Source organism: Anas platyrhynchos, chromosome 14 (genome assembly GCF_047663525.1).
Source record: "Anas platyrhynchos isolate ZD024472 breed Pekin duck chromosome 14, IASCAAS_PekinDuck_T2T, whole genome shotgun sequence".
NCBI lineage: Eukaryota > Metazoa > Chordata > Aves > Anseriformes > Anatidae > Anas > Anas platyrhynchos.
Window position 1 is genome coordinate 5,294,939 of NC_092600.1, and position 22,729 is coordinate 5,317,667.

Here is a 22,729-nt window from a genome sequence, read left to right on the forward strand (position 1 = left end):
GGCTGTCAGTGGGATGTGAAAACCACCCCTCTGGAGAGCTGAATGCTTTAAACTCACAGCAAGTCAGGCAGGTTACACGTGTGGAAGTTTTACTTTCCACCAGGTGCTGTGTACCTTTTTTAGTTCCCCACGTAACCCTATTAAAGTTTGTACTCTGGAATGGGCTGCAGAGAAGGCAAACAGACACGGAGTAGTTCAGAAAATCCACTGCAGCCTTTAGTATCACTGGAAGTTTCAAAACCTTGTTTTTCTGACAAGGTTGTTTTGAGTCTCAGGCACTTTATTAGGCTGGAGACAGGCACGGCTACAGGAGGTTTTGTGGTTTGTGTCATACAAGAGATCAAACGTCAGGGTCGTAACTGCTCTCGGTGATATAAAAAATAAAGGGCAAAGGACCGCAGCAATGCTTTTGTGAACATGTGCAAGAATATTCACTGCTCACAATTTAAACTAAACCAACTTCAGTCGATCACCGTGACTGCTGGAGAACAAGCCAACAACCTGCAGGCCTCTGCCAGCTGGTGTATCGCACACACAGCCCTGGTGGAGTGGCAGGAGCACCGATGAGAGAGAAAATTCAAGAAATGATTGAATGGGTTTTGCTGAAAGTTTCCACATACATGAGAATTTACCTCTGGCTTAAGACCAGGAATGAGGAACTGACGGTCCAAAAAGAATGTCTTGGCCAAGGCTACGTAGAGCTTGAAAAGGGGGCTTCTCGTGAGAGCTCGAGTGTTGTGGTTAGTCTGGCATCTGCTATCACATGTTTTACATTTTCCTTCCCTAATGATATTAAGCTCCCTGTAAGTACTGAAAGTAAGGAAGATTTACTTTTTTTTTTTTTTTACCCGTTTCTCCCATATGCTCTGGAGATGCATTAGCACCATTTGCCAACTTATTCCATTTTTAAAGCAGTTGAGGGATTTTAAATGTACAATAATTTAAACAATTCAGTCCAAATTTCATTTAATCAATACTTATCTTCAGTTTCTGTGAGTTTCATAAAAGATCAACTGTCTTTTGCAAAAGGTGGTACTTGGAATAGCTTGAATATACAATATAATGTTACAAGTATAGGGAAACCATCATATACACAGACTACTCCAGGAAACCTGTCTTCCAGTAGTTTCCATAAATCTTAATCCAACAACTAAGAAGATTTTTTTTAATCTTTGACTTCTTTTCCAAAGAAAAAAGCAATGCACACTGGGTAAGGTAACTATGCATAAGATTAAAAGTAGGAAATACAGCAGTTTTGGAATACCCAACATTGCTGAATTGTAGCTTTTAGGCTCTCTTAGGACCTGCTCAGTCTCTCTTAATGTGCAATTATTCTAATAGCATGCTCAAAAAAAAAAATAAAATGTCGCATTGAGCCAAGGAAACCACAAATAAAAAAGGAGAAACGTGAACCTGATGCTTGATAAAAAGACTATTACTTTAGATTTACTTTCATCTGTTATTTTTCAATTGTACCAGCCCAATTGAGCAATTTTAAAATTGATGGAAATGCCATTCATGCAAGTAAAATAATGCAACTGCATCTTATTGTTGAACTCGGCTGGGCAAACCTCTCCTGAGACAGCACAGCACTGCCACGTTAACTGAGCTCCTACAAATGGGGAACGGAGACGGGTTTCATCCACTTCTTCCCCAACCAGCTGATTCCCGTGGTCGGAGAGCAGACCAACGGGACATGCGAGCCCTTCAGAGGAGGCAGTCTGATCACCTGTGCTCCCAAGTGGTGGATGTAGTGGGTAATGCTCTGCTTAGCTTGAGACTCCATATGCAGAAGAGGCAGAAGTGAACTGAGATGGATCAAAGCAGGGCCAAATGCTTTGGAAGAGTTCATGTAAGGACAACGCCATAGCCCAGGCAACTTTTGCTACAAATCGGGGCAAAGAAAGGGGAATACTGAGTCGCCGTAATTCCCCCAGCAGCAGTAGAACAGAACTTCCCCAGTCCTGCAAAGAGGATTTGGAGGTGGTGTTATTGGATTATACCACAGTGAGCAAAAGATGTAGAAACCTAACAAAACAGAGCAACGTGCATTTTAACACACCTAAAATTTCAAGAGAAACAACTGTATTTTGAAAGGAAGAAAAGTCCATTCTCTTGTCTGAAACTGGTTTTAAGGAACACAGGAAGCACAAAGCTTTGCATTACTTGTATTAAATGTTTGGCTGGTTCAGTAGCAGAACACAAATTAATTATCTGAAAATTAATGTCTGCAAAGTGACTAGAAAGCTTTTATTTTTCCTAAAGGAGGCTTTTTATATGAACTATCTCATTTCCTGATTAGCAAAATAAAACTATGAAATTATTTTCACCCTGGCTACATCCCAGCTGGATCCCAGCACTGGCCCGAGAACATACTGTACCCATTTAGCTGTTGAGAAAGTCCAGGAGAAATTCAAGCATCTACTTCTCATCTCTCCTGATAAAGATATTAACCCAGGAATGTAAACATAGGGCTGGGCATGTAATATACGGCCAGATGCTTGCCTGGAGAGTTTTATACCTGGTTTTTGTTGCATTGTTACCCCCACAGCACAAACAGCACCTGTTCTGCTTTTGGAGGAGTCCAAGTCCAGCCCTAGATGACAAACCACCGAGGTTCATACCTCTGTTGCTTCTCTTCCCAGGTCTTATGCAGAAAGGTTTGTTCCATTCCAGAAATGCTCTCACCCCTAATAAGGGCCAGAGGGCTACAGCCAACACAGGATTCACCAAACACTACTGGAGTCGTGCACACACGTGGGTCAGCAGGCCAGCAAGGAGCAACGTGTAGGTCGGGTGCTTGAGTACAATTCCTAACAGCTAAATGTCACTGTAATATCTGTTTTCAATAAATACAGAGAAAAGAATCCATACCCACACGGTCGCAGTGCACAGGGTCATTCCTGTAAGGCTTTTCCTGCTCCAAGCCATAAAGTCACGGAGCAAGACAAAATTAGCAGTTAACCTGGTTTTACGTTAAAGTTATGGTTTTATGTTTAGTTACACCATTAGAGTAAGGGTTTAAGGCCATGACAAGTACTGCTGGGTAAGTCAGGTATCTCCTATCTCATGAAAGGTAAATCCAAATACACACTGAGAGCCAAAATCCAAGAGCAGAATTAATGCCTCTTCTGTTTGGAACAAATAGAGCTATCCTTCAGGAAGGTGTCTGTATAAATGCTACAATAAGTGAGAATTGATTAGTATCTTCCAAAGAGCAATGTTAAGATGGATTTATAAAAGCGATCAATAGGCATTTTTTTATTAGTCACATTTTTGGCAGCTTGCCTATAACTGCAAATATATATTTTAGAAGTTCAATTCAGCAGCCAAACCACGTTACAGAAAAAGAAAGACAGTAAAAGCACATCTCGTGGAATTATATTAGTGCTCCCTCCTACCTACAAGAGAAAGTTTTACAATTAATTCTGGCCAAGCAAATTAATTCCACTTTACTGTAATACCGTCCCTTGAATTCCCTCCACGCTGACTAGGTCTTTTCCATTCCCCTTCCTCATTCTTTTATTTCATAAGCGCTTGGCAAAAGCGTTGTCTGTTGGATTAGACTGTACTTAACCTGAAAGGGGTTCATCAGCCATGGGTTTTAAGGTAAGAAGCAAGGCAGCAGCACAGGGAGATCTGGTGTCCACCATGGTCCTGAACAGGGCTCTGAGCATCCCTGGTCAGCAACAAGGCTGCTGACAATGGTATGGATTGAGAAGCAGGTGCACATGAGAAAAGTCAAGGAGACAGCCCAAAAACACAGAGTGCAGAACATCAGACAGAGGAACAGGCTGTTTTCATACAGCCCTAAGAAAAAAACAGACTGAGTTGGGCATTGGGTGAAGCAGCCTTTGAGCTGGAGTGGGGATCTGTGCCCCGTTGCTTGATTTATTTTGAGTTGAGGGAAAGACTTCCTACCTCCTTTGTCAGCAGGCAGGCTGTATGAAGGATAGCTGACTCCAGCACCTCGCCCTAGCTTCAGCTAGCTGCAGGAGCCCAGGTTTTGGCAAGTCTGGCTCGTGGCGAAAGAAGGAGCGATACGTGTAGACACTTCAGAGTTTAAAATGTCATATTTTGATGCTGACAAGTTCAAGACACAAGAAGAGGTTGCCATGGAAACACACGCTGTATTGCCTGGAACATAAGGCAACGTTTTACATTCACACAGGGAAAAGAAAAACTTGGACCAACAGTTGCCAAATCAGGTTTTGGGTGGGGAAAAAAATTAGTTTGTCATTTGTTCTCAGACAAACACTTTAATTTAGAAACAATGAAGCCAAAAGTAATGAAAGCATTTAGGATTTATTTCACATGGCTTCCCCATCCATAGAAAATGACTTTTTGCTCTGAGGAAAGGCTTTATTTTGCAGTCCATCAGCAGCAAATCCACCTCTGTATCACCGTATGCTGGTGTCTCCGTCTGATTAAAAAAATTTATAAATAAAAAAATAATGAACAGTTGTGTTCTTTGAAAAGTTACTCCTGCAACGCTCCTTATCCAGGTACCTACACTGGCCAACAGAACTAATACAGGAATAAAATTGGCCAGAAACGTGCAAATTTGTATCCATAAAGATGCAAGGTCTTCCCTGTTACACTCACTCTGCCCAGCCCCTTCTCTAACTCACCGCTGGCCTGATTTTAGGACGCAATTCCCACACACCCACATTTCCTCAAAAGAAAAGAATTCCAATTAATCTTTCTCCCATAAATGTATAGCTGGAATGATTTTTCTGGAAACTTTCTATTAAGTAACCGCTGGATTTGAAATACAAGATTTTTTATTTTTTTTAAAGAGAGGGAGGTGGGGCTCGACTTCAAGCACTTTATTTTTGGAAGCACAGAAGACAGTTTGAATTGTTCAGCCTGAGCCCAATTCTTTTCTATTTTGAGTGTTCTAGGAAGCTTTACATTACTGGGGCATTTACTTGTTTGGGATTTTTGGCTATCACAAGCATGATAGATGTACAAACCTTCAGTTCAACTGAAATATTTCCAGTCCGCAGCTGTGATGAGACCTTCCTGATTTTTGCAAAGGAGGCCAAGTTGCACTTACAAACACAGAGAGCTGTGCTCTGTATCATGGTGTCGCGATCAATGTTTTTGCTTGATAACTTTAATAAAACCTAAAACAAATTGCAGCCCATATTTCTTCATCAATACTGTCTGTAACTACCACTGAGCAGCACAAGGGGAAATCTCTTTTTTTGCTGACTACGAGAGGGCTAAGGATGTTCAGGTCACACTGGCAAGCCTGAAGACAAGCAAACAACCTTGTGAAGCAGCACGAGTGCTCTGCTGCTCCCTGTAAACGCCCCAGCAGGCCAGCACCATGGTTATAGATAAATCCTAATGCAGGGCTGTGTTTTCACAGATGCCTATGGAGTCAGGTGTAGCTAACTGACATTAAAACACCGATGGGCTCCCAATTTCCTCAAAACTTCAGCTTATGTGCTTACAATCGCATTACATCACATCCAACTGGCTTATTTTTTTCCCCGACCATCCTACTGTCGTAACGACACCCTGTAAATGTTTTCTGCTAGAGGGGCAACTGCAGCATCTCAGCAGTGCTGTATGCTATGGAATTCAAGAGCTACTGCTGCCACCCATGCAAAATGGATTACAGCAAAAGGACCAAGAAACACAATTTTTTAATGCCAGATCATGTTTGCATCCATCCAGCAGCACCCATAAATTCGGTGTTTATTACTATATTTTCAATCTGTCTGTACAAGATTGATTCTGTGGCTAGTTCCAATACAGCCTTTTTTTTTTCTTTTTAATCTAGACCACTTTTTTTGCACAGACCTTCCAGGTATGCAGTATATGAACTTTTCCCCTTACCTTCTACTTTCAGCATCAGCTCTGAAAAAAACTTTTGCTTTTCTTTGAAATCTAGGAACTCCATGCATTCCTTAAAAACCTGACAAAAACATGGAAGCAAAGCAAGAGTACATTACTAATGTATCTTCAATATTGCTTAAAGCAGACCTTTCTCTTTTGTCACACCTCACTTCCCATTTTTTTCCTCATTATTACCTTTGTTGAACAAATGTGTCTACCAAAACTCATTAATATACAGAACAAAGGTAAGGATCTTCATACACTTGGTTCCCTTTAAAAATCTACAGTGGTATCTGTTTCAAAAAGACTGAGGCAGGGAAATACGGAAAAGCTCATCTGTGAAGTTATGGAGACCTTGGCTGCAGTTCATTCAGCTTCACAGGGTTCATCACAACAGTATTTGGCTCTTCTCTCTTCTGTTCTCTTCGCTGCTAATGGATACTTTACTGTTTAATTAGTGCAGCATGATCCAAATCCCATCAAAGTCAATACAACTCTTTTCATTTATGTAAACGGCCTTTGGACTAATTCCTGAATTAGTACCAGAAGCAAATAAAACACCCTTAAGAAAAAGTATAGATACACTGAGCTTACGCTTTAAAAGTACAATCCTAAAACCTTCCTTCCAAGGGTTTTTACTTGCTTCAAAGAAAATTTCATTATTGAACAACTCATAAAAACAGCTCGACAGGCCTTTTTTTCCCCCAGTCTGATTAAAGTGTCAAAACGAATCTAAACATAGGTACCACTTCTCTGAAAAACCTTCCCACGATTAGGGCAGCAAACCTGCCTCGAAGGTTACGTCCTCCTGAAACCACTCCTGGGGAAAGCCCAGGAGGGTTCCACCCTCCAAAAGTAGGGATGTGGCAATAGGACTGTATTTAAAAGGTCCTGCCCCCAGCCACTTGTAATTCCTCCAGCACCCAAGTTCAACACAGCTGGTAGTTGTGCCAGCGCAGCTGTGTGCTGGGCTCACCTGGAGACAACTTCACCAACCTGATTCACCCACTGAGGCTATTTAGCGAGACAACATCCAAACCTGGCCGAGTGGGATTAAGACAGATGATGCCCACCTGAAGAAGGCTCTGTTCAGTGGAGCAGGCAGCATTGCATACAACACAGCTTGTTTTCTGTAGCCACTGTAATCAAATTAGCAAGAGAGATCACCGGCTATTTTTATAATTCAGGGTGGAGTGGAGGTTTCCTGCTCTCAGAACGTAGCCTGCTTGCTGCAGAAATTAATGAAGCATGAAACGAGCAACATGATGTTATGTAAACAGGGATATTAAAGCTTCTTCTGATACTTTTGGAGTATCCATGCTGGCAATCCCAACCAAGCCACACAATGCCACTGCATCATCTCTCACACAGCAGCATGTTTTAGCTGACTGGCACATTAAACATTAGAGCTTTTTGCCAAGTTTGACCACAGAAATCACATTCATATCCAACCAGTGCTGACTCAGCTGCAGAGTCACAGAATGCTTTTTTAAATTCCCCAAAGCCCAAGGAAAAGAGCCCGATCTGTGTTGCTGGTTTGGGCAGGGTTTTCATTCCGAATCAGCTCAGGCTGGCAGCTCAGCAGACTAGGGGACAACTTTCCTGAAACCAACTCTGGTTGAAAGTTAATTGAGAAAGAAGAAAATCCGAGATCAGGATGAGAGGTGCTTCAGTCCCATGTGGCTGGAGCCGTGACCCCTTCCTGTGGTGGAATCGGACACGGCAGCTCTGCTGGACACATTGGTGATGAGCTCCAGCTCTCTGCTCCCCTCTACCCCACACTTCTGGGCAGCCCCGAGCCATCACGGGGACTTGGCTGTGAGATGCACCAAGCTGGGTTCGCTCTCAAACATTAATTATTGCAGCCCTGCCCTGCAGGATAGCACTGGGGATAAATGGGGACATCGCTTCTTGCTTTGTTCTGCCCTCTGGATGTACTTGGTGAAGGAGAATATTCACTGACCAAGGATTTTGTTGTGAATAGCCCAGAAATCAGTGTTCTCTGCCCACGCCTGCGGCACGGGCTACTCATGAGCTATTATCACCTCAGCACTCCAGTGCCAGGGCTCAGCATCTTCCCTGCTAACAGGGATCAAACATCTCCAGCTGCTCTTTCCTTTGGCCTTTCTTCCAACCCACCGCTCCCTCCCACCGGAGCACACACAAGGACACACCGCCTTCTCGCTGCTCCCAACACCACGCTTCCCCGCAGGAACCACGGGACACTTCTCTGCACCAAAGGGAATATTTCCAGCTCACGAAAGGACGAGCAGTGTGACACACCAGCTCGGTAGCAGCCTGTGGGGAGCAAGCCTTTCAGGCAATCTGTGTAGCTCTGGAATTCAAACCCTTGGGCTGTGGTGGAGCACGCTAACCACCTCTTGGCAGCGGTTACAGAGATGGCCAGTTGCTCTGCATTCCTCCACGAAGGAACGATGCTGAAGAAGTCCCTGGCTCTGTGAAGGCAGAGGATGGGGACCCACAGGCTCAGCTGTCACTCGGGCCACCTTCGGGGAGGACCAGTCAGTGTGATGCGCTGCCCAGGGCTTTCATGATTCAAGCAGCATCAAAAATCGTGAATAGTACATTGGAGTACCCAAGCAGTACCCTTGACAGAGGAAGTCTATTCCCAGAACGAACCATATTGCTCTCTGTAGCTGTCCCTTGAATCTCTGGCCAAATGCAGCAGGAACGGGAGCAAAAAAAGGAAATCTCTTTGTCAGGGACCGCGATCTGAGCCACAGGCAGTGCTTGAAGGGTTTGGCCCAAAGGCTGCCCGCTTCTGTCTCTCTGCTCTGCCCCCACTTGGAAAGGCAGGGAAACATGAACAAAGCCAACGTGCAGGGATGCTAACGAAGCTTATGGAAACCAGCTGCTGAGCCACAGCAGGACTTTCTGCATCAAACCTGGGGCAGCCTGCACTGCTCCTGTGGGCAACGCCAGGGAGGAAGGACTTCCTTCTGATCAGCATGACAGAACACCCATGGAGATATTCACTGGGTGGCTGGCCAAAAGACCCTGAAGTTTAGAAGTCTCCATTTATTTGTTTGTTTGTTTGTTTGTTTTTGAAAAGGGTGGACAAAAGGCTGGCAAGGTAGCCCTGAGCCAAACGGGCAGCTTTACGACAGGATGCTCAAAGTGTGATTCCCTCCCCGTGCGCTGCTCCCTCACAGCACTGCAGCACCACGGCGAAGCGGTAAGGTCACCTTCTGCTAATTGCAAGTAGTCAAAGTACAAGGCCACTAAATGCTCCAGCACCTTCTAATCCACAATCAGTTGCCCTCTCTGAGTGCTAACAACTCCTCCATGAAGCAGCCCACGAAAGATGAGCACAGCCTCAAAAGAGACAGGGATCAGTTGACGTTCCCCATTCTTTCCAAGGATACTTTAAAGCATCTCATGATTTGTCACTGATAGCCTAGAGGTCAAAAGCAGCCTCAATATATGAGGTTTTGTTTGGGGCTCTGCCTTTTTTAATTAAGGATGTGATGTCCTAACAACAACGACAACAAATTTAAACTTTGGGATTTGGTAGACTCCTTGCAAATGTCGACATTGTATTAAGTCAAAGCAATGGACTTAGTGGCGCGGAAGAGATATAAAGAGGATTAAATGTGACCTGATAGGACTCTAACGTCAGTGACAAGTGATCTTAATATAAACAAATATAAAACAAAAAGAGAAAAAACAACCAGTTTCCCACAGTGGGACAGCTAGAACATACCATAGTACTTGCAAGCAGTGATTCATTATTCCAAAATTGTATCCTTGGGTTAAAGATGACACAGAATCCGTTCTGGAACTGCATTTAAAAGTGCTACCTAGGCACGACACTTCTTAAACCCGTAAGTTAAGGCAAACACCCCTCTGTCGTTCCAAAGGAAGACAAAATTGCCAGGAGCAGCTAAACCCTTCAAAGACCTAAGTGTATCCATCGTGGCCAGATTTCACATTATTAACACCATGTTTATTCAACAGGATTGCCGGTGGTGTACTGATTTCTATGGGCTTGCATGATAACATGAAAATGTCACCAAAATTAGGTCAGAATGGTAATTCAGAGACAGGAGGCCATGGGGCCTTCAGTGAGCCCAAACCTGTGCGTGAGCACCCACAGCTCCTGCAGCTGAGCCTTGAATCCCCTGCCCCCTGGTGAGCAACGCCTCTGCGAGTCCTCCAACATGCCCGGATCACTGCTCTCTTCTTTCAGTGCATTTTGCTATTTCCAAATATGCAAACAAATCCCAAATACGTTCCTTTACCAAATCTCATGTTAATAGCACACGTGCATTCACGGGTTTTGTGCGTCCTGCTGCCTCCCAAGCACGAGTGGATCTCTTTACAAACCACGACAGGCTGCAATTCAGACTGTCGGAGGAGGGCACGTCACCAGAAGAGTGTGAAAACATCTAATTACATGAGGCCAGGTCCTCAGCTAATGCAAACTGACAGAGCTCCCAGAAGCCCACGAAGACACGATGCTGCAGATTAGCAGAGGTTTGGCTGGTTATAATTGAGCAGCCCCAACTTATGCTTTTCCCACCTAGTGACAGATTGTTGGACTCCTGACCACCAGAATCTCACGGAGGGCACTGGGGAGTTGAAAGCAGCTTGCATCAGAGAAAAGTAAACTCCGGTTTGGTTGGACACGTATTTGAGATCCAGCTGAATTATCAGAAAAGCCTGTTGAAGAGATGTGCAGTTAGCGCTTTTCTCATACAATTTGGGCATTTTTTGGTTGGGGGAGCTGGGTGGGCAGACTCAGACAGGAGGAAAACCTTGTTCCTTTCTGGCCCCATCTTCATAGAAGAGCTGTCAGAGCGAGCCTGCAGATTCAAGGCAGCTGGAATTGCCTCATCCTCCTGGCATGGACACGAGGAGGGTTTCTCCTGCTCCCTCCCCCCTCGCTTAATGCATCGCCTCTTCTGTGGTGGGGATGTGGTGTGAGGCAGAAGGGGAAGAAGCTTTAGCAGAGCTATTTCAGTTGTAGGAGCACACAGTTCTGTCCTGTTCATCCAGCATACGGGATATAAACAGCAATGGAAGAGCTGCACTTGAGCCTCTCGCACTCAACTCCCTCACCACCACCGCACCAGGGGACAGAGAACAAGGTGACAGCCAAGGTTATAAGCTGGAATACTTGATGGCCTCCTTTTTGTCCCAAATTCTTTGCTAATCAACCTGCCCCTACAAAGCCAAATGAAGCCAGTGAAACTAAACTGACTTCAGCAGCTTTGGAGCAAACCCAAAGATCAGCTACTTGCACTGGGACTTCCCAGGCGTTTATGCAAAATGATGCTGGACCATGACACAGGAATTGACAAGGATCTATTTTTACTTTGAGATTCTCTGCTTGGAGAAATGCAAGATTATCCTGTATTTTCATAGGTCCAGCATTTTTACTGTATAAGATGCATATGATTATTGTTGGGCTTAATTTGACTGCAGTGAAATGCCTAAAAACTTTATTTTCACAGTAAATTCACTACCCGACTGAGGAGTGCCAATGAATTCTCTTTTCTTTCTTTGCTTGTCCATTACTTACCCAGCCTGAGTTTCATATTTCTCTTTCAGAGCGGCAATTCATCCTTTGATTAATCACATTTTTACACTTACTGCTATGTCAGCCTTAATGTGCCATAACTTTGCAAATATTTAATATTGACAGACACCTCCAGCACTTATTTGGTGATTCAATACTTTGGCTTAGGAATGAATGCTGGATCCGCCATATTCACAATGAAGCCTAAAACTATTGGGAAACTCTGATTTCAAGCTTTGTTATAAATCTGAAATCAAGCCAAATTCACCCCTACAATTTCTTCATCCCTAAGCACTTGATTTGTATTGAACTGAGGTGGTGTAAAATTTGGGCTCCTAGGCTTTGGGTTTTTTGTTTTGAGTACGCCATAGGTAAAAGTCTGTGACTTTACTTAGGATCACAGTGCCCTACAGAGAGAGATTTTGAAAAGTTTCAAAGCCATGTTTTTAATCTACCTATTACTTACTTTAAGTATATGAAAATTTTTAGACATTTTCAGCCTTGCAAGTTCCACAGACTGCCAGCTTCCAATATAACTTCTGTCACGTGAGAGAGTGTTGGCACACGAAAGACTCTTGGCCCAGCTTAGCTGTCTTCATCATCAGGTAGTGATTTATTTCTCAAAGACTGTTTTTTAAATACATTCTGGTTTGCAGAATGCTTTCCAAACAACATCTTTCACATTCCTTCCACAGCTCCTCTGCTTGGGGAAAGAAAAAAGCCCAGCAATGCTAACGTTCTGAGGAATCAAGAAGTGTATTCTTCTGCATACGAATTGGATGAACGTGATTTACCCAGAAGTCATGATTTCAAACAAATAAAACCACTATTAAAACGGCAACCACAGCCTGTGCTGCCACCTATCCTTAGTTAATCTCTGCATTTTCTGCCGACTCGTTTTCTACTTGGGAGTGACAGGCGCTGTCCTGGGAGGTCTCCCTCCCTGCTGATGCAAGAGCCACAGACACCAGCCCTTGCAGCAGGCTCAGGAGCCACAGGAACTGGCTTTTAGTCCTGGGTTTTGCACATGGGGGAAATATTAGCAAGGGTAGCAAGTCTTTCGACTGAAGCCTGTGCTCTCCCCTCTTCTAAATTCTATCATTTTACTATGTTCATATTAAAATTTAGATGGGTTATTACTGTGTTTAGCTCCTGAAATATTTTGACGCCCAAGAAAATAGGCCTTTTCTTTCCTGTTAGACTTGACAAATTATTTTGACTTTCTCCATCCAATACTGAGCACAGTACTCAGTGCCTGGTGACAGAAGGCACCTGTTCACCCCTACAACTTGAAAAAGAAACTCCTCCAACTGTTCAAGAGCAGCACAGAACCTGGAGCCTGGGCGTGCAGTGTGAAGGTGCCTTATCCACAAGGATAGCAATGATATTCATTGACTCTCTCTCATTACAGGATTAGTAAATTTCATGCTTAATTTCAGCAGAAAATGGATTGCAATCTGTCCCCTGAGGTTCACCGGGCTAGAGGTTAAATGCTGGAAAAAAAGTGGTCTGTCCATGCAATGAAATTCAAACACAGAGATGAAACTACAGGAGAAGTTAGCTTCCTTCCTCCTGTCATTCCCTTTAACGTGGCTTTATTGATACCTCACCCTATGAGAAGAATAATGATAATGTTGTACTTTGCAGGTATAAGATTCAGAAAGTAGATGAACCTGGGCAATTTCAACCCTTGAATTCTCCATGGAATGATACGCAAGGGAAGAATTAATCGTATTTATTTATTTTGAAGATAAAGGTCACAAATGCAGGAATAAAGAGGGAAAGACATTAAATTTGACATAAACCAATATAAAGGGAGTAAGAAAGAATATAGCTGTGAAGGGAGCGCTGATAAAGCTCCAACGGAGGTGGAATTTTATTGTAAGGTAGAGAAAAACCAAGCACAGCTACAAAGGGGAAAGCCACAAAGCAGAACAATAAGTTCCTCCAAAACTGCAGTTCCAACCTGTGATGCTCAAAGACACAAGCCACGCTCCCCTGAACAGACTTGTTTTCAAATCCTGAGAACAGAGCTGTGGTTTAACAATGCAGCGTGAGTCCACCTGCTACCTAAGGAGCCATCTCACTTTTCTCGCGCTCAGCTGAGGATGTTCCAGCTTTCATCCCTTTGCCTGTACAAACGTCTGTCTCTTCCCACAAGGAACCAGGTCAGGCAGCTGAACTGGGAGGCTCCAATTCACTGGTTTTGCCAACCACCCCCAGCCTTACCGTGGAGTAAGAAGCAGCCTGGTGCAGGACCAGCAGCACGCCATGGAACAACACAGCCAGAGGGCCAGCATCACCCTCTGGGCATCAATGATGTGTCGAGAGACCCACCCGCACTGGGAAATGGCACCTTCAGAACGATGTATGGGGCTGATTTTCACTGGCCTGCTGGGTTTCGAGTCTTCAAGAGAAGCAATTTCTGTCTCTGTGTCTTTTCCTTGAGGAAAACTCTTACTTGAAACACTTAAACAGAAAGTTTCTTAAAGATTTTTTTAAATAAAAAAAAAATCAATGCTGAGATTCACATTTGTGATACAGAAACTCCGGGTTTGAGGCAAGTACCAGACATTTCGAGACCTGGGAATAACTCAGAAGATCTATAGTGGAGACTGTGATTTAGATATGAGGAAGCAACATGCTCTTCAGCACTTGAAGAGGATACTCTTCTTTTCAATGTTACAGTTTAATGGAATGGTGCTGAAAATAGCGGGTGAGATGTAGGCCTTTCATTTCGCAGACTATTAAAACCGGGAACCTGCTGTGTCAAGACTCTGCAAACAAAGATGAATTTAAAACACACACAGATAAAGGGGCTAAGGAAAGCAGATGTAATGTGTTAAAGAACTTGCTGAAACTTTGGAAGAATGGAAGCAATAAAAGGAGAAGGTGATCTGAAAAAGAGGGTGTGCACATCAGAGCAGGAAATAAAACCAGAATGCAATTTCATGCAACCCCCTCCAAGAGACTGAAGACCTGTTCCCTGATTCTCTGTTTTAATCAGGCCCAGTATGAGAAGTGTCCTAGCTGAATGCGCAATTAAGTAATGGCATGACCTGCTTACAGAGCAACCGTCACCGGTAATAAAAAGGGTTCAAAAATGGGTCAAATAAAATACTAGCACTGTGTGTGGAGGAGAGGTCCTGCTCCCCACAACAGCAGGAACTCTGGCTGATCCAAACAACTATTTTGCAGCTTTCTGCAGGAAAAGGTATACCTATAATTAACTCAAAACGTGGGAATGCCTCCCCATTTGCAGGAATGTGTACTATTAGATTCTGGAACATCTTTCCACACCGTGGAAGCACTGAGCTAGTAGCTAAATAAGCTAACAGCCTCCTTCAAAGGACACGTCTTTGGAAACTGAAGAGGGACAGACTTCTGGAAACTGCTTACCCCAGAAAGTAATTATGACCTTATCAAAATTAGTTACTATATTTGGGTCTTTCAAGATGGAAAGCAGAAGGAGCCATTAGGCACATTTTCTTGGATGTACGTGGTTTAATATTCTGGTTGGAAAACTAGTTCTTGTGTCACCGAAAAGAACAGCACCATTGAGATACCACCACAAGGAGGACAGCATGAGACAAGGTCAGGTAAAACAAGAGGAAAGACCTGTCTGTTATCCATAGGCCTACAACATACCACAAAGATACCAGCTTTGATAGCCTGAGGATTTTCTGTCCAGATGGTGCCCACCTGTATGATGTCAGAAGTTACTTTGCCATCAGCTAAAACGTAGGTGAGATAATCCACGCACAGAAGAGGCAAAGGAAAAAAATAAAAAAAAAAGCAGTACTTACTGATGAGAAATTCTCTTTTAAGGAGAGCAAAATGAGGATAATTTACTCCAGTTAGAGGCTGAATCATAGTGTTTACATTCTCTGTATTTCAGGCTATAACTCAAAAGGAAAAGTCTCTGCAATTACAAAGCAGAAGAGGCTGTCTAACTAGGCTAGTGTTGGCCAAGGACATGAACAGTAGAAACCCAGAGAATGGATTAGGAAGTAAAGTCCCTGTCCAGTGAAAATACATGGAGGTGCTTGAGTGTGAGGCATCAAAACAGCTCCATCGCTTTGTGTCAGGTGATGCAAGTCTTCTATAAAACGTGTGTGAATGGTGATGTGCACTCAGACTCTGATTCTGCTGAAATTTACACACGTGCTTGGCTTAAACAAGTTGAGAACCCAACTGAATTTGAAAAACCATGTGTGTAAATGGAGATCCCACTCTACTCACCTGCAGAGCAAGGGCTGCTCTTTCGTAAAGAGAATTGCTTTTAAGTTTTGTTGTACTGCGTGTCACAGGAATTGCATTTCTCCCGCCACTCTGCTATAGTTCCACTCGTCTACAAAGCAAAAAACCCACAGTGTTTTTTGCCATTGCACAAAAAGTAAGTGGCAACTTTGGTTTGATTTTGTTTTAATTTAAAGCAAAACACTCCGAAGTGAAGAGATTCTATATGCCAAATTTTAATCCACTGAAAATGAATGCATTGTAGTCATAATACAAAGTCTAAGAACTCAGAATACCAAAAAAATTTACTGGAATTAGTTGTAGCAGGCATCTGTTTTAACCATCAAGCACTGGACTTGAGCAGACTTTGAAGACAATATTGTGCTACCTTGAGTTCTGCTTTTTTTCTCCATCACAAACCAATGAAATTCAAAAAACAGATAAAAGAGAAACAAAACTGAATTGTAAATCCATATGAAAGCAGGAGATGGATGTCTGAATGGAAAAATAACAGTTATATAAGCATATTTGTCTTCTCCTGTTGCATTCATTGTGAGCAGAACCTTCACCCTCATACCCAGGTAAATCAGAGGATCTCGCTAAACTAAGCTAGGCTCAACTTCAGCTCTGCAGCCAGTTTCAGGAAGGCATCTCTACCTGGAAGGTGCTTATGAACATAACCTTAAAGCTCACTGACTCCAAAGACCTCAAGCACATGCTCAAAGTTAAGCAGGATTATACTAAACAAGGACAGATTTCACCATGTGTTTAAACGTCTTCAGGAGCGCAGCAAACACGGCAGGAAGGACAGGGGGAATTATCCCAGGAAGGAGAGAGGCGAGCGTTTCACCTAGGGAGTCCAAATGGCTCTCAGGAAACACCACAGACTGACTCTGGAACCTGGGCTCCAACATTTACAATCTACATACATGCCTGGAATTAGATCATACGAATACCCCCTTGTAAAATAAAGGCTGCAGAAAATACAAATATTCCATTATCTGATTTTAAAACAGTAAAGAAAATACTAATAATGCAGCTAATACATAAAGTCTTGGGACAATTGCCACTTAACACTTGACAATAAGCACTTAACAAGAGCCAAAGCACCAGCCAATTCCTGAAGATTCATGACTGGTGTGAATGTATCACCCTGAACCCACCCAGGTCAGCTCAGTACTACAGCTACAATTAGTATTGGGCAAGAGTCTGAGAAGGACGCTGGCTTCCCAAGCATTTCTAGAAGAAATAGCATCTGGGCAAGCAGCCAGCCAACAGGCTTCTCTCGAACGGTTTGTGAGAGTTATTACAGTATCCAGTAGAGACTGAAATGTTGTAGGGCAAACCCTGCCTATTTCATCCCCTAAGAAATATTTAATGCCAGTCTTAATGTTAAGGTGACTGTGGCCTGGTACCCCCAAACAGAATGCATGAAACATGATGCATATAGCTCTATTTCACAAATGTTGACAAACCTGCCCTTTTCCAGGCAATAAATCTGGCAGGGCTGCCATAATCCTAACTCTTTATTATCTTATGGCATTTTTACAGCCTCCAAGTCCTTCCCCTTCACAACTAACCCTCGAGGAGAACAGCCAGCTCCCTTGGCCTCCAGCTGCATCCCCAAGTAAGGGCCTGGCCAAGGTCCATGAACGTACTCAAAGTGCAAAATCTTCCACATCAGCCTCCAGCCAACAGCTGGCCATGTTGGTTTTGCCCATTTTGTGGAAAATTAGTTTGAATTCTATCACACCAATCAAAGTGATACCAAGTTGTTCGGAATGTTTTTAACTTAAGAGTGAAAGCTTTCACAAAACTTTTCTTTATATGGTGAAACTCACATCTGTAATTCAAAGAGCTGTTAAAAAAACTATTGATTAGCTTTAACCTTCTAATGATTTGTAAAGACCCATATGAGCTCTGGAAACACACCTAGATTGCATACTTCAGAAGTCCTCTTCATCTGTCTCTGATTTGATTTTTAAGTCAATATTAGTAGTTTTGTCATTGATTTCTTTTAGAGAAAACTGAGAAGCCCTGATCCAACTGTGCATCTCCTCGGTCAGGGCAGCAGAAAAGGCTGCACATGCATTCACTGTACCTTTTAATTTTTTAGAATGGCTGTGGATTAAAAACCTTCACCATTTATAGTACAGTTCAGAAATCTGTTCACAGATCTACTATTTTCATATAAATCCATTCCAACAGCCTCTCATTCTGGCAATACCAGCAACACCAGACAGACTCTTCTCAGACAATAATTGGAAAATAAGACACATTTGGCAGTTAAGTGCAAACCAAAGGGGATGTTCTGAGGAAATAACATCAGAAGTTGGCAAGGTGGTAGATGCATTCACTGACTTGAACTAGATTCAGTCAGCAAAAGTTTGCAATGTAAAGATCAAAGTATGAAACTTTAATTCAAACATTACTTCCACCTTAATGTCCGGATGTAAAAACTGGAAACCCATCAGAAGCACGGGCAGATGTCAAACCACCTTTACAAGCAGGCACTTCAAGAAAATACTAGTCATTAGATGAAGCAAGTTTTAACAAACTCTACCCCCTGTCTGTTGACATCTCAGTTGTCACAAAGCTCCACCATCCCTATCTCCATAGTAGCCTACAAAATGAGATGGAAATGCTCAGGATATGTTAAGAACGTTGGCATGTACATCATTAAGCAGTTGAAGGGAAACGCATGAGGCTTCCCAATTTCTCCACTAGGGTAAACTAGATACGAAGCAAAAAAGGGACACACAAAACCAGTTGGGAATAGCCTTGCCCATGTCTTCATTCCCATCTGAAATACCAATAAACCCAAAAGAAACATATGGGCCAGTGGTCTTTAAGAATGCCTTGTTAGAGATGTGTTGCTCCAGAGACTCTCCAATGCCCCTTGCAAACATGAGAAATAAAAAGGTAAACTAAGAGATAGTTAAACTCAGTTTTACCGTGTTAGTTCTCATTATTTCTGACCATGGACTGGTGACTTTTGGAGAACTGCTAGAATCATTTCTTGGAGTTTGTGTAATTCTATTGATATCTGTTTTAAACTCTTCCCCAAGAAGAAAGAAACATGGATGGAATGGGTAGAGATGGAACATAGTACCCAGGGGATCAGAGTTCAATTTGTTGTTCCACAACAGATTTAGTGCACAATCTCAGGGAAATCACTAAGGCCAGATGCCTAAAGGTATTGAGGTAATGATTCCTGCACTATGGTTTCAGGGACTTGGGCAACAACAAACATGGTCTCTGCCTTGCAACATTTGCAATGTAGATACTCACTAGAGGAGAGCTGTAAATTGGTTGCAAATGTGTTAACAGAAGCACAGAAGTTGTAGCACCATGTGAAAACAGCAGGACTTCCAGATTAGAATGTGGCAGCTGTCAGTACCACACTCCCCCACTAGACCATGTCTTCTCCTGATTCTTCCAGTGGACAACGAAAACAAGAATACCAGAAAGAATCAGGCACACAGGTTGTGGATGCAAGCTGAAAACTGAAATTCTGGTGGTAGCTTTCTAGATTTTAGCCATTAATGAGTGCCATTGAGTTGAGGCCTGGCTTCTTTCCTTTGCATTTGAGAAGGTGCTTCCAACTGTGCCAAGACCAGCACTTCATAGACACTTTGTCATTTACCCATGCAACATGAGACCTTGGACCTATACCCATACTTTTGACCTTTTGGACCTTTTTGGACTTTCTTTGGATCTTTTACCCATACTTTGGCCTTGACTCTTGCTATACTTTACCATAACTCTTCCTACATGCATGGAGTCCACGCTCTGGGTAACAGCGTGCAGATGAAGGAATGAGCTTCCCCACTGCCCTCCGAGTCAACTCCAGCGCTGAAGAGAAGAGCCAGCATAAAGTAGGCTGCAGCTGTCATGGGATTCTCCTCCACCTTTCAGCACAAGGAAGAAGAGCTTTGGCTCCGGGCTGGTTCTGCAATGCCCACAGCAAGTATATTTTGCCCTACACAAAATGATCCATGCTAGGTATAGCAAGACCAAAGTACTTCTGCTTCCCCACCAAAGGTAGGCCTGTAGGCTTGTATTCTGCTTTCTAAATTGCTCTTCTTGCACAACACTGGTGTTCCTCTTGCCCTTAAGACAGCTGTCCACATCAAACAGTTACAACATTAAAACCTGCTTCACAAAACAGGAATGTACATGGCGAGGAGAAACCACAAGAAAGAAAAGAGTAAAGGCAAAAGTATTTGGTTCCCTTCCATTCTCAGATAGCCAACGTACTATTCCCATACATGTTATCTTCTTGGCACAGCAAGTGAACAACTTCCTATGATTAAATAAATAAAAATACAACTGATTCATACTGGCTTTTTATGCAGAGAACAGAGTGCATTAACATTCAGTAATCTCCAAATTATAAACTCTAAAGGGTACAGCAAGAAAATATTGGCTAGATGAGCTGTTCATTATCAAAAATATAGTCTTTTCTCACTAAACAAATTGCTAGGCAGTAAGCATCATTCAAATGATAGTACAATGGTTTAGGACGTCAGGCACAAACAGTTACCATTGGACTGCTGAACGTGCACTCCAGAACAGAAAACTGCAGCAAGTTTTAAAACTCCCAGCCTTGCAAAATGAATCACAGGGAGCTGTTTCACTTGTAAACTCCAACTCTTTTGAGACTTCCCATCAATCACTTGATTAGGCAATAAAACTCACTGAGTGAAAGATCTATGAAGAAAGCCTCTGAATAAATTTAATTTCTTCCAGGGCAAAAACATATCTTACCTATGCGATTTGTTTGCAGGGCAGCCCAGCCCATTATTCAGGATTAAGTCTTCTAAAATTTCTCTTTGCGGACTGGAAGCGAAAAGCAGGAGAGGATTTCCAGAACATGACATTTCATCCTGTTTCCAAAGCGTCAGATACCTCAAGTAACTTTACCACAAATCAACACAAATCTTGGCTTCAGCTGCGCTGTCACAGAGTAGCTACCGCAGAGCATGTGCTCAAACTTCTAGTGCCACTGTCTGTAAAGAAGAGCCTGGTGCAGCACAGCTATTCCCACACTAGGGAACATTAGTTAATTTGCATTCACAGTTACCATATGAGGTGCGAGTTTATGGCAGTCCACACATTTTATATTTAAATACCGTAGGAAATTAATGTAATTATCTTAGATGTAATAACAAAAGTAACTTACCAACCCGTCGCAATTGCTGATAGCAACCGAAGCGTTTGGCAGGTCAGTGATATCCCCAACATAGAGGCAATTCCCATAGAGAGGTTCGATGTGAGTCTCGTCAGAGTCCTCCTGCCACTCAACTGTTGCTCCGGGGGCAACGAGCCTCGAGTTTGGCCGCAACCTGAAGTGAAACTCTCTTCCAAAAACGGTGACATTGTAAAATATTTGCTCGTTCGCTGCTTCGCGTTGCAAGTCCTCCGCAGCCCTCCTGAAGCGTGCTTTCGGCGGTCCGGACACCAGGTGTGATAGGAACCTGCCCTGGGAATCGGTGCTGGTGGGGATGACGAGGCTGTACTCCTCTATATTCCTCGAGATCGGATCTTTACGGGGAGAAAGGAGAGAGACACTCGAACTAAACGCATCCTGACGCCGCGGGATTTTGTTACTCCATAATTCATTAGCCCGGCAGCCACTTACATAAGGCAGCCGGACACGGCGCTCCGCGCGGGCTGAGCACTTCGCTCTGTGGCGTGAAGCGCTCCGAGTTCATCCCAACTCGCCTTTGGGTGCCCACAGCCGCCGGCAGCCCCCCGAGCCTGTCACCCCTCAGGGACCCTCAATGCCGACCAGGCAGCGGGGTCCCGGTCCCCCCGTGTTCCCCCTCGGTGTCCCCTCGGGGCTCCGCGGGCGGGCAGCGCTGAGGGGAGGGCTCTGAGGCGCTCGGGGGGACCGGGTGGGCAGCGGGAGCCCCGAGCTGGTGACGGGGACGGGCGGCAAGCGGCGGTGGCAGCCCCGGGACTTTGGGACGGGGCAGGAGGATGAGGATGAGGAGGATGAGGCGGGCGAGCAGCCGGGTGCCGCATCCCGCCCGGACAAGTCCCGGTTTGTGTGAGGGGCAGGGGCACAGCGGCGGGGCTCCCCGTCCCTTCCCCGCCGGCAGCGCGGCCGCCCCGTCCCCTTTCCCTTCCCCTTTTTTCCCCGGAGCCCCGTCAAAAGTCCCGGCGGCCGAAGTTGCAGGAAGGTTCCTCACACACACACACACCACACATACACACCACACACACACCCCTCACCTGAGTGCCCGGGCGGCCGCAGGGCAGCGACGGGCAGGGAGAGAGCGCAGCAGCAGAGCAGGACGCAGGCGAGCCCCGCGGGAGGCTCCATCGCGGCCGGCCCGAGGCGGGGAGCGGCACCGGGGGCTGCCCTCAGCCGAGCCGGGCCGGGCCGGCGGCGCCCCCCCCCCCCCGCTGCCTCTTCTCCCCTCAGCGCTGCCCCGCCGCCGCCGCCGCCGCCTCCTTCCCCTTCAGCCCAGCCGCAGCGGCGGTGGCGGCCGCGCTCGCGGCTCGCAGCGAAGCAGAGACACCAGGAGGCGGCGGGGGTATAATACCGGGAGCGCGGGGCGTGCGGGAGGGAAGGCGGCCTGATTGACACAGCCGCTGCCACACGGCGCTCGGCCCGAGGGGAGCGGGGACTGCCCGCGCCCAGCCCCGCGCCCAGCCCCCGCCCGCCTCGTCCCGTTCCCTTCTGCTCCGTTTTTGCTTCTTTTTTTTTTTTTTTTTGCTCCGTTTTTGTTCTGTTTTGTCCCGTTCCGAGCCGGGCCGGCCCCCCCGCAGCCCCTGAGGTCGGAGGGTTAGGGCTGAGGAGGCGGCCCCGCGCCCCGGGCTGGCTGAGGAGAAGTTAGGGCGATTCTCGCCGCAGCCCCCGGGGCCGTCGGAAGCCCGGAGGGAAATGGAAAAAAAAATAGATAAAAATAAAAATAAAAGTGCCAGCGACCCCGGCAGGGCCGGACCGGGGGTGGCCGCCGGCTGAAGGCGCTGCCCCGAGTAGCCACAGCACGGGGAAAGGATTTGGGGTGGCTGGTGGCAAGCCTAAAAATCCATGCTGCAAAGCCATCTTCTGTCAAGTAGCTGCAAGATGGAGAGAGAGACCCT

General features: G+C 44.9%; 1 protein-coding gene and 2 long non-coding RNA genes across 3 annotated transcripts in view; 1 reads left to right on the forward strand and 2 right to left on the reverse strand.

Moving 5' to 3' along the window:
• ADAMTS2 (ADAM metallopeptidase with thrombospondin type 1 motif 2) overlaps positions 1 to 22,293 on the reverse strand; it is a 176,797-nt gene extending 154,504 nt beyond the window's left edge. The window contains exons 1-2 of the mRNA XM_027468533.3: positions 21,872 to 22,293; positions 20,817 to 21,178 (exon numbers count right to left, since the gene is read on the reverse strand). Of these exons, the coding sequence (XP_027324334.2) occupies positions 20,817 to 21,178; positions 21,872 to 21,962 (453 nt within the window). The 5' untranslated portion in view covers positions 21,963 to 22,293. The remainder of the gene's footprint in view (positions 1 to 20,816; positions 21,179 to 21,871) is intronic.
• On the reverse strand, positions 633 to 6,715 carry LOC110353554 (uncharacterized). The gene is made up of 4 exons (XR_011803317.1): positions 6,046 to 6,715; positions 5,851 to 5,929; positions 3,922 to 4,137; positions 633 to 1,964 (listed from the first exon to the last, which is right to left on the reverse strand). It is a non-coding gene; the product is annotated as an uncharacterized lncRNA (long non-coding RNA).
• On the forward strand, positions 10,808 to 12,251 carry LOC119718372 (uncharacterized). The gene is made up of 3 exons (XR_005269395.2): positions 10,808 to 10,961; positions 11,882 to 11,997; positions 12,088 to 12,251. It is a non-coding gene; the product is annotated as an uncharacterized lncRNA (long non-coding RNA).
• Positions 22,294 to 22,729: the final 436 nt, after the last annotated feature.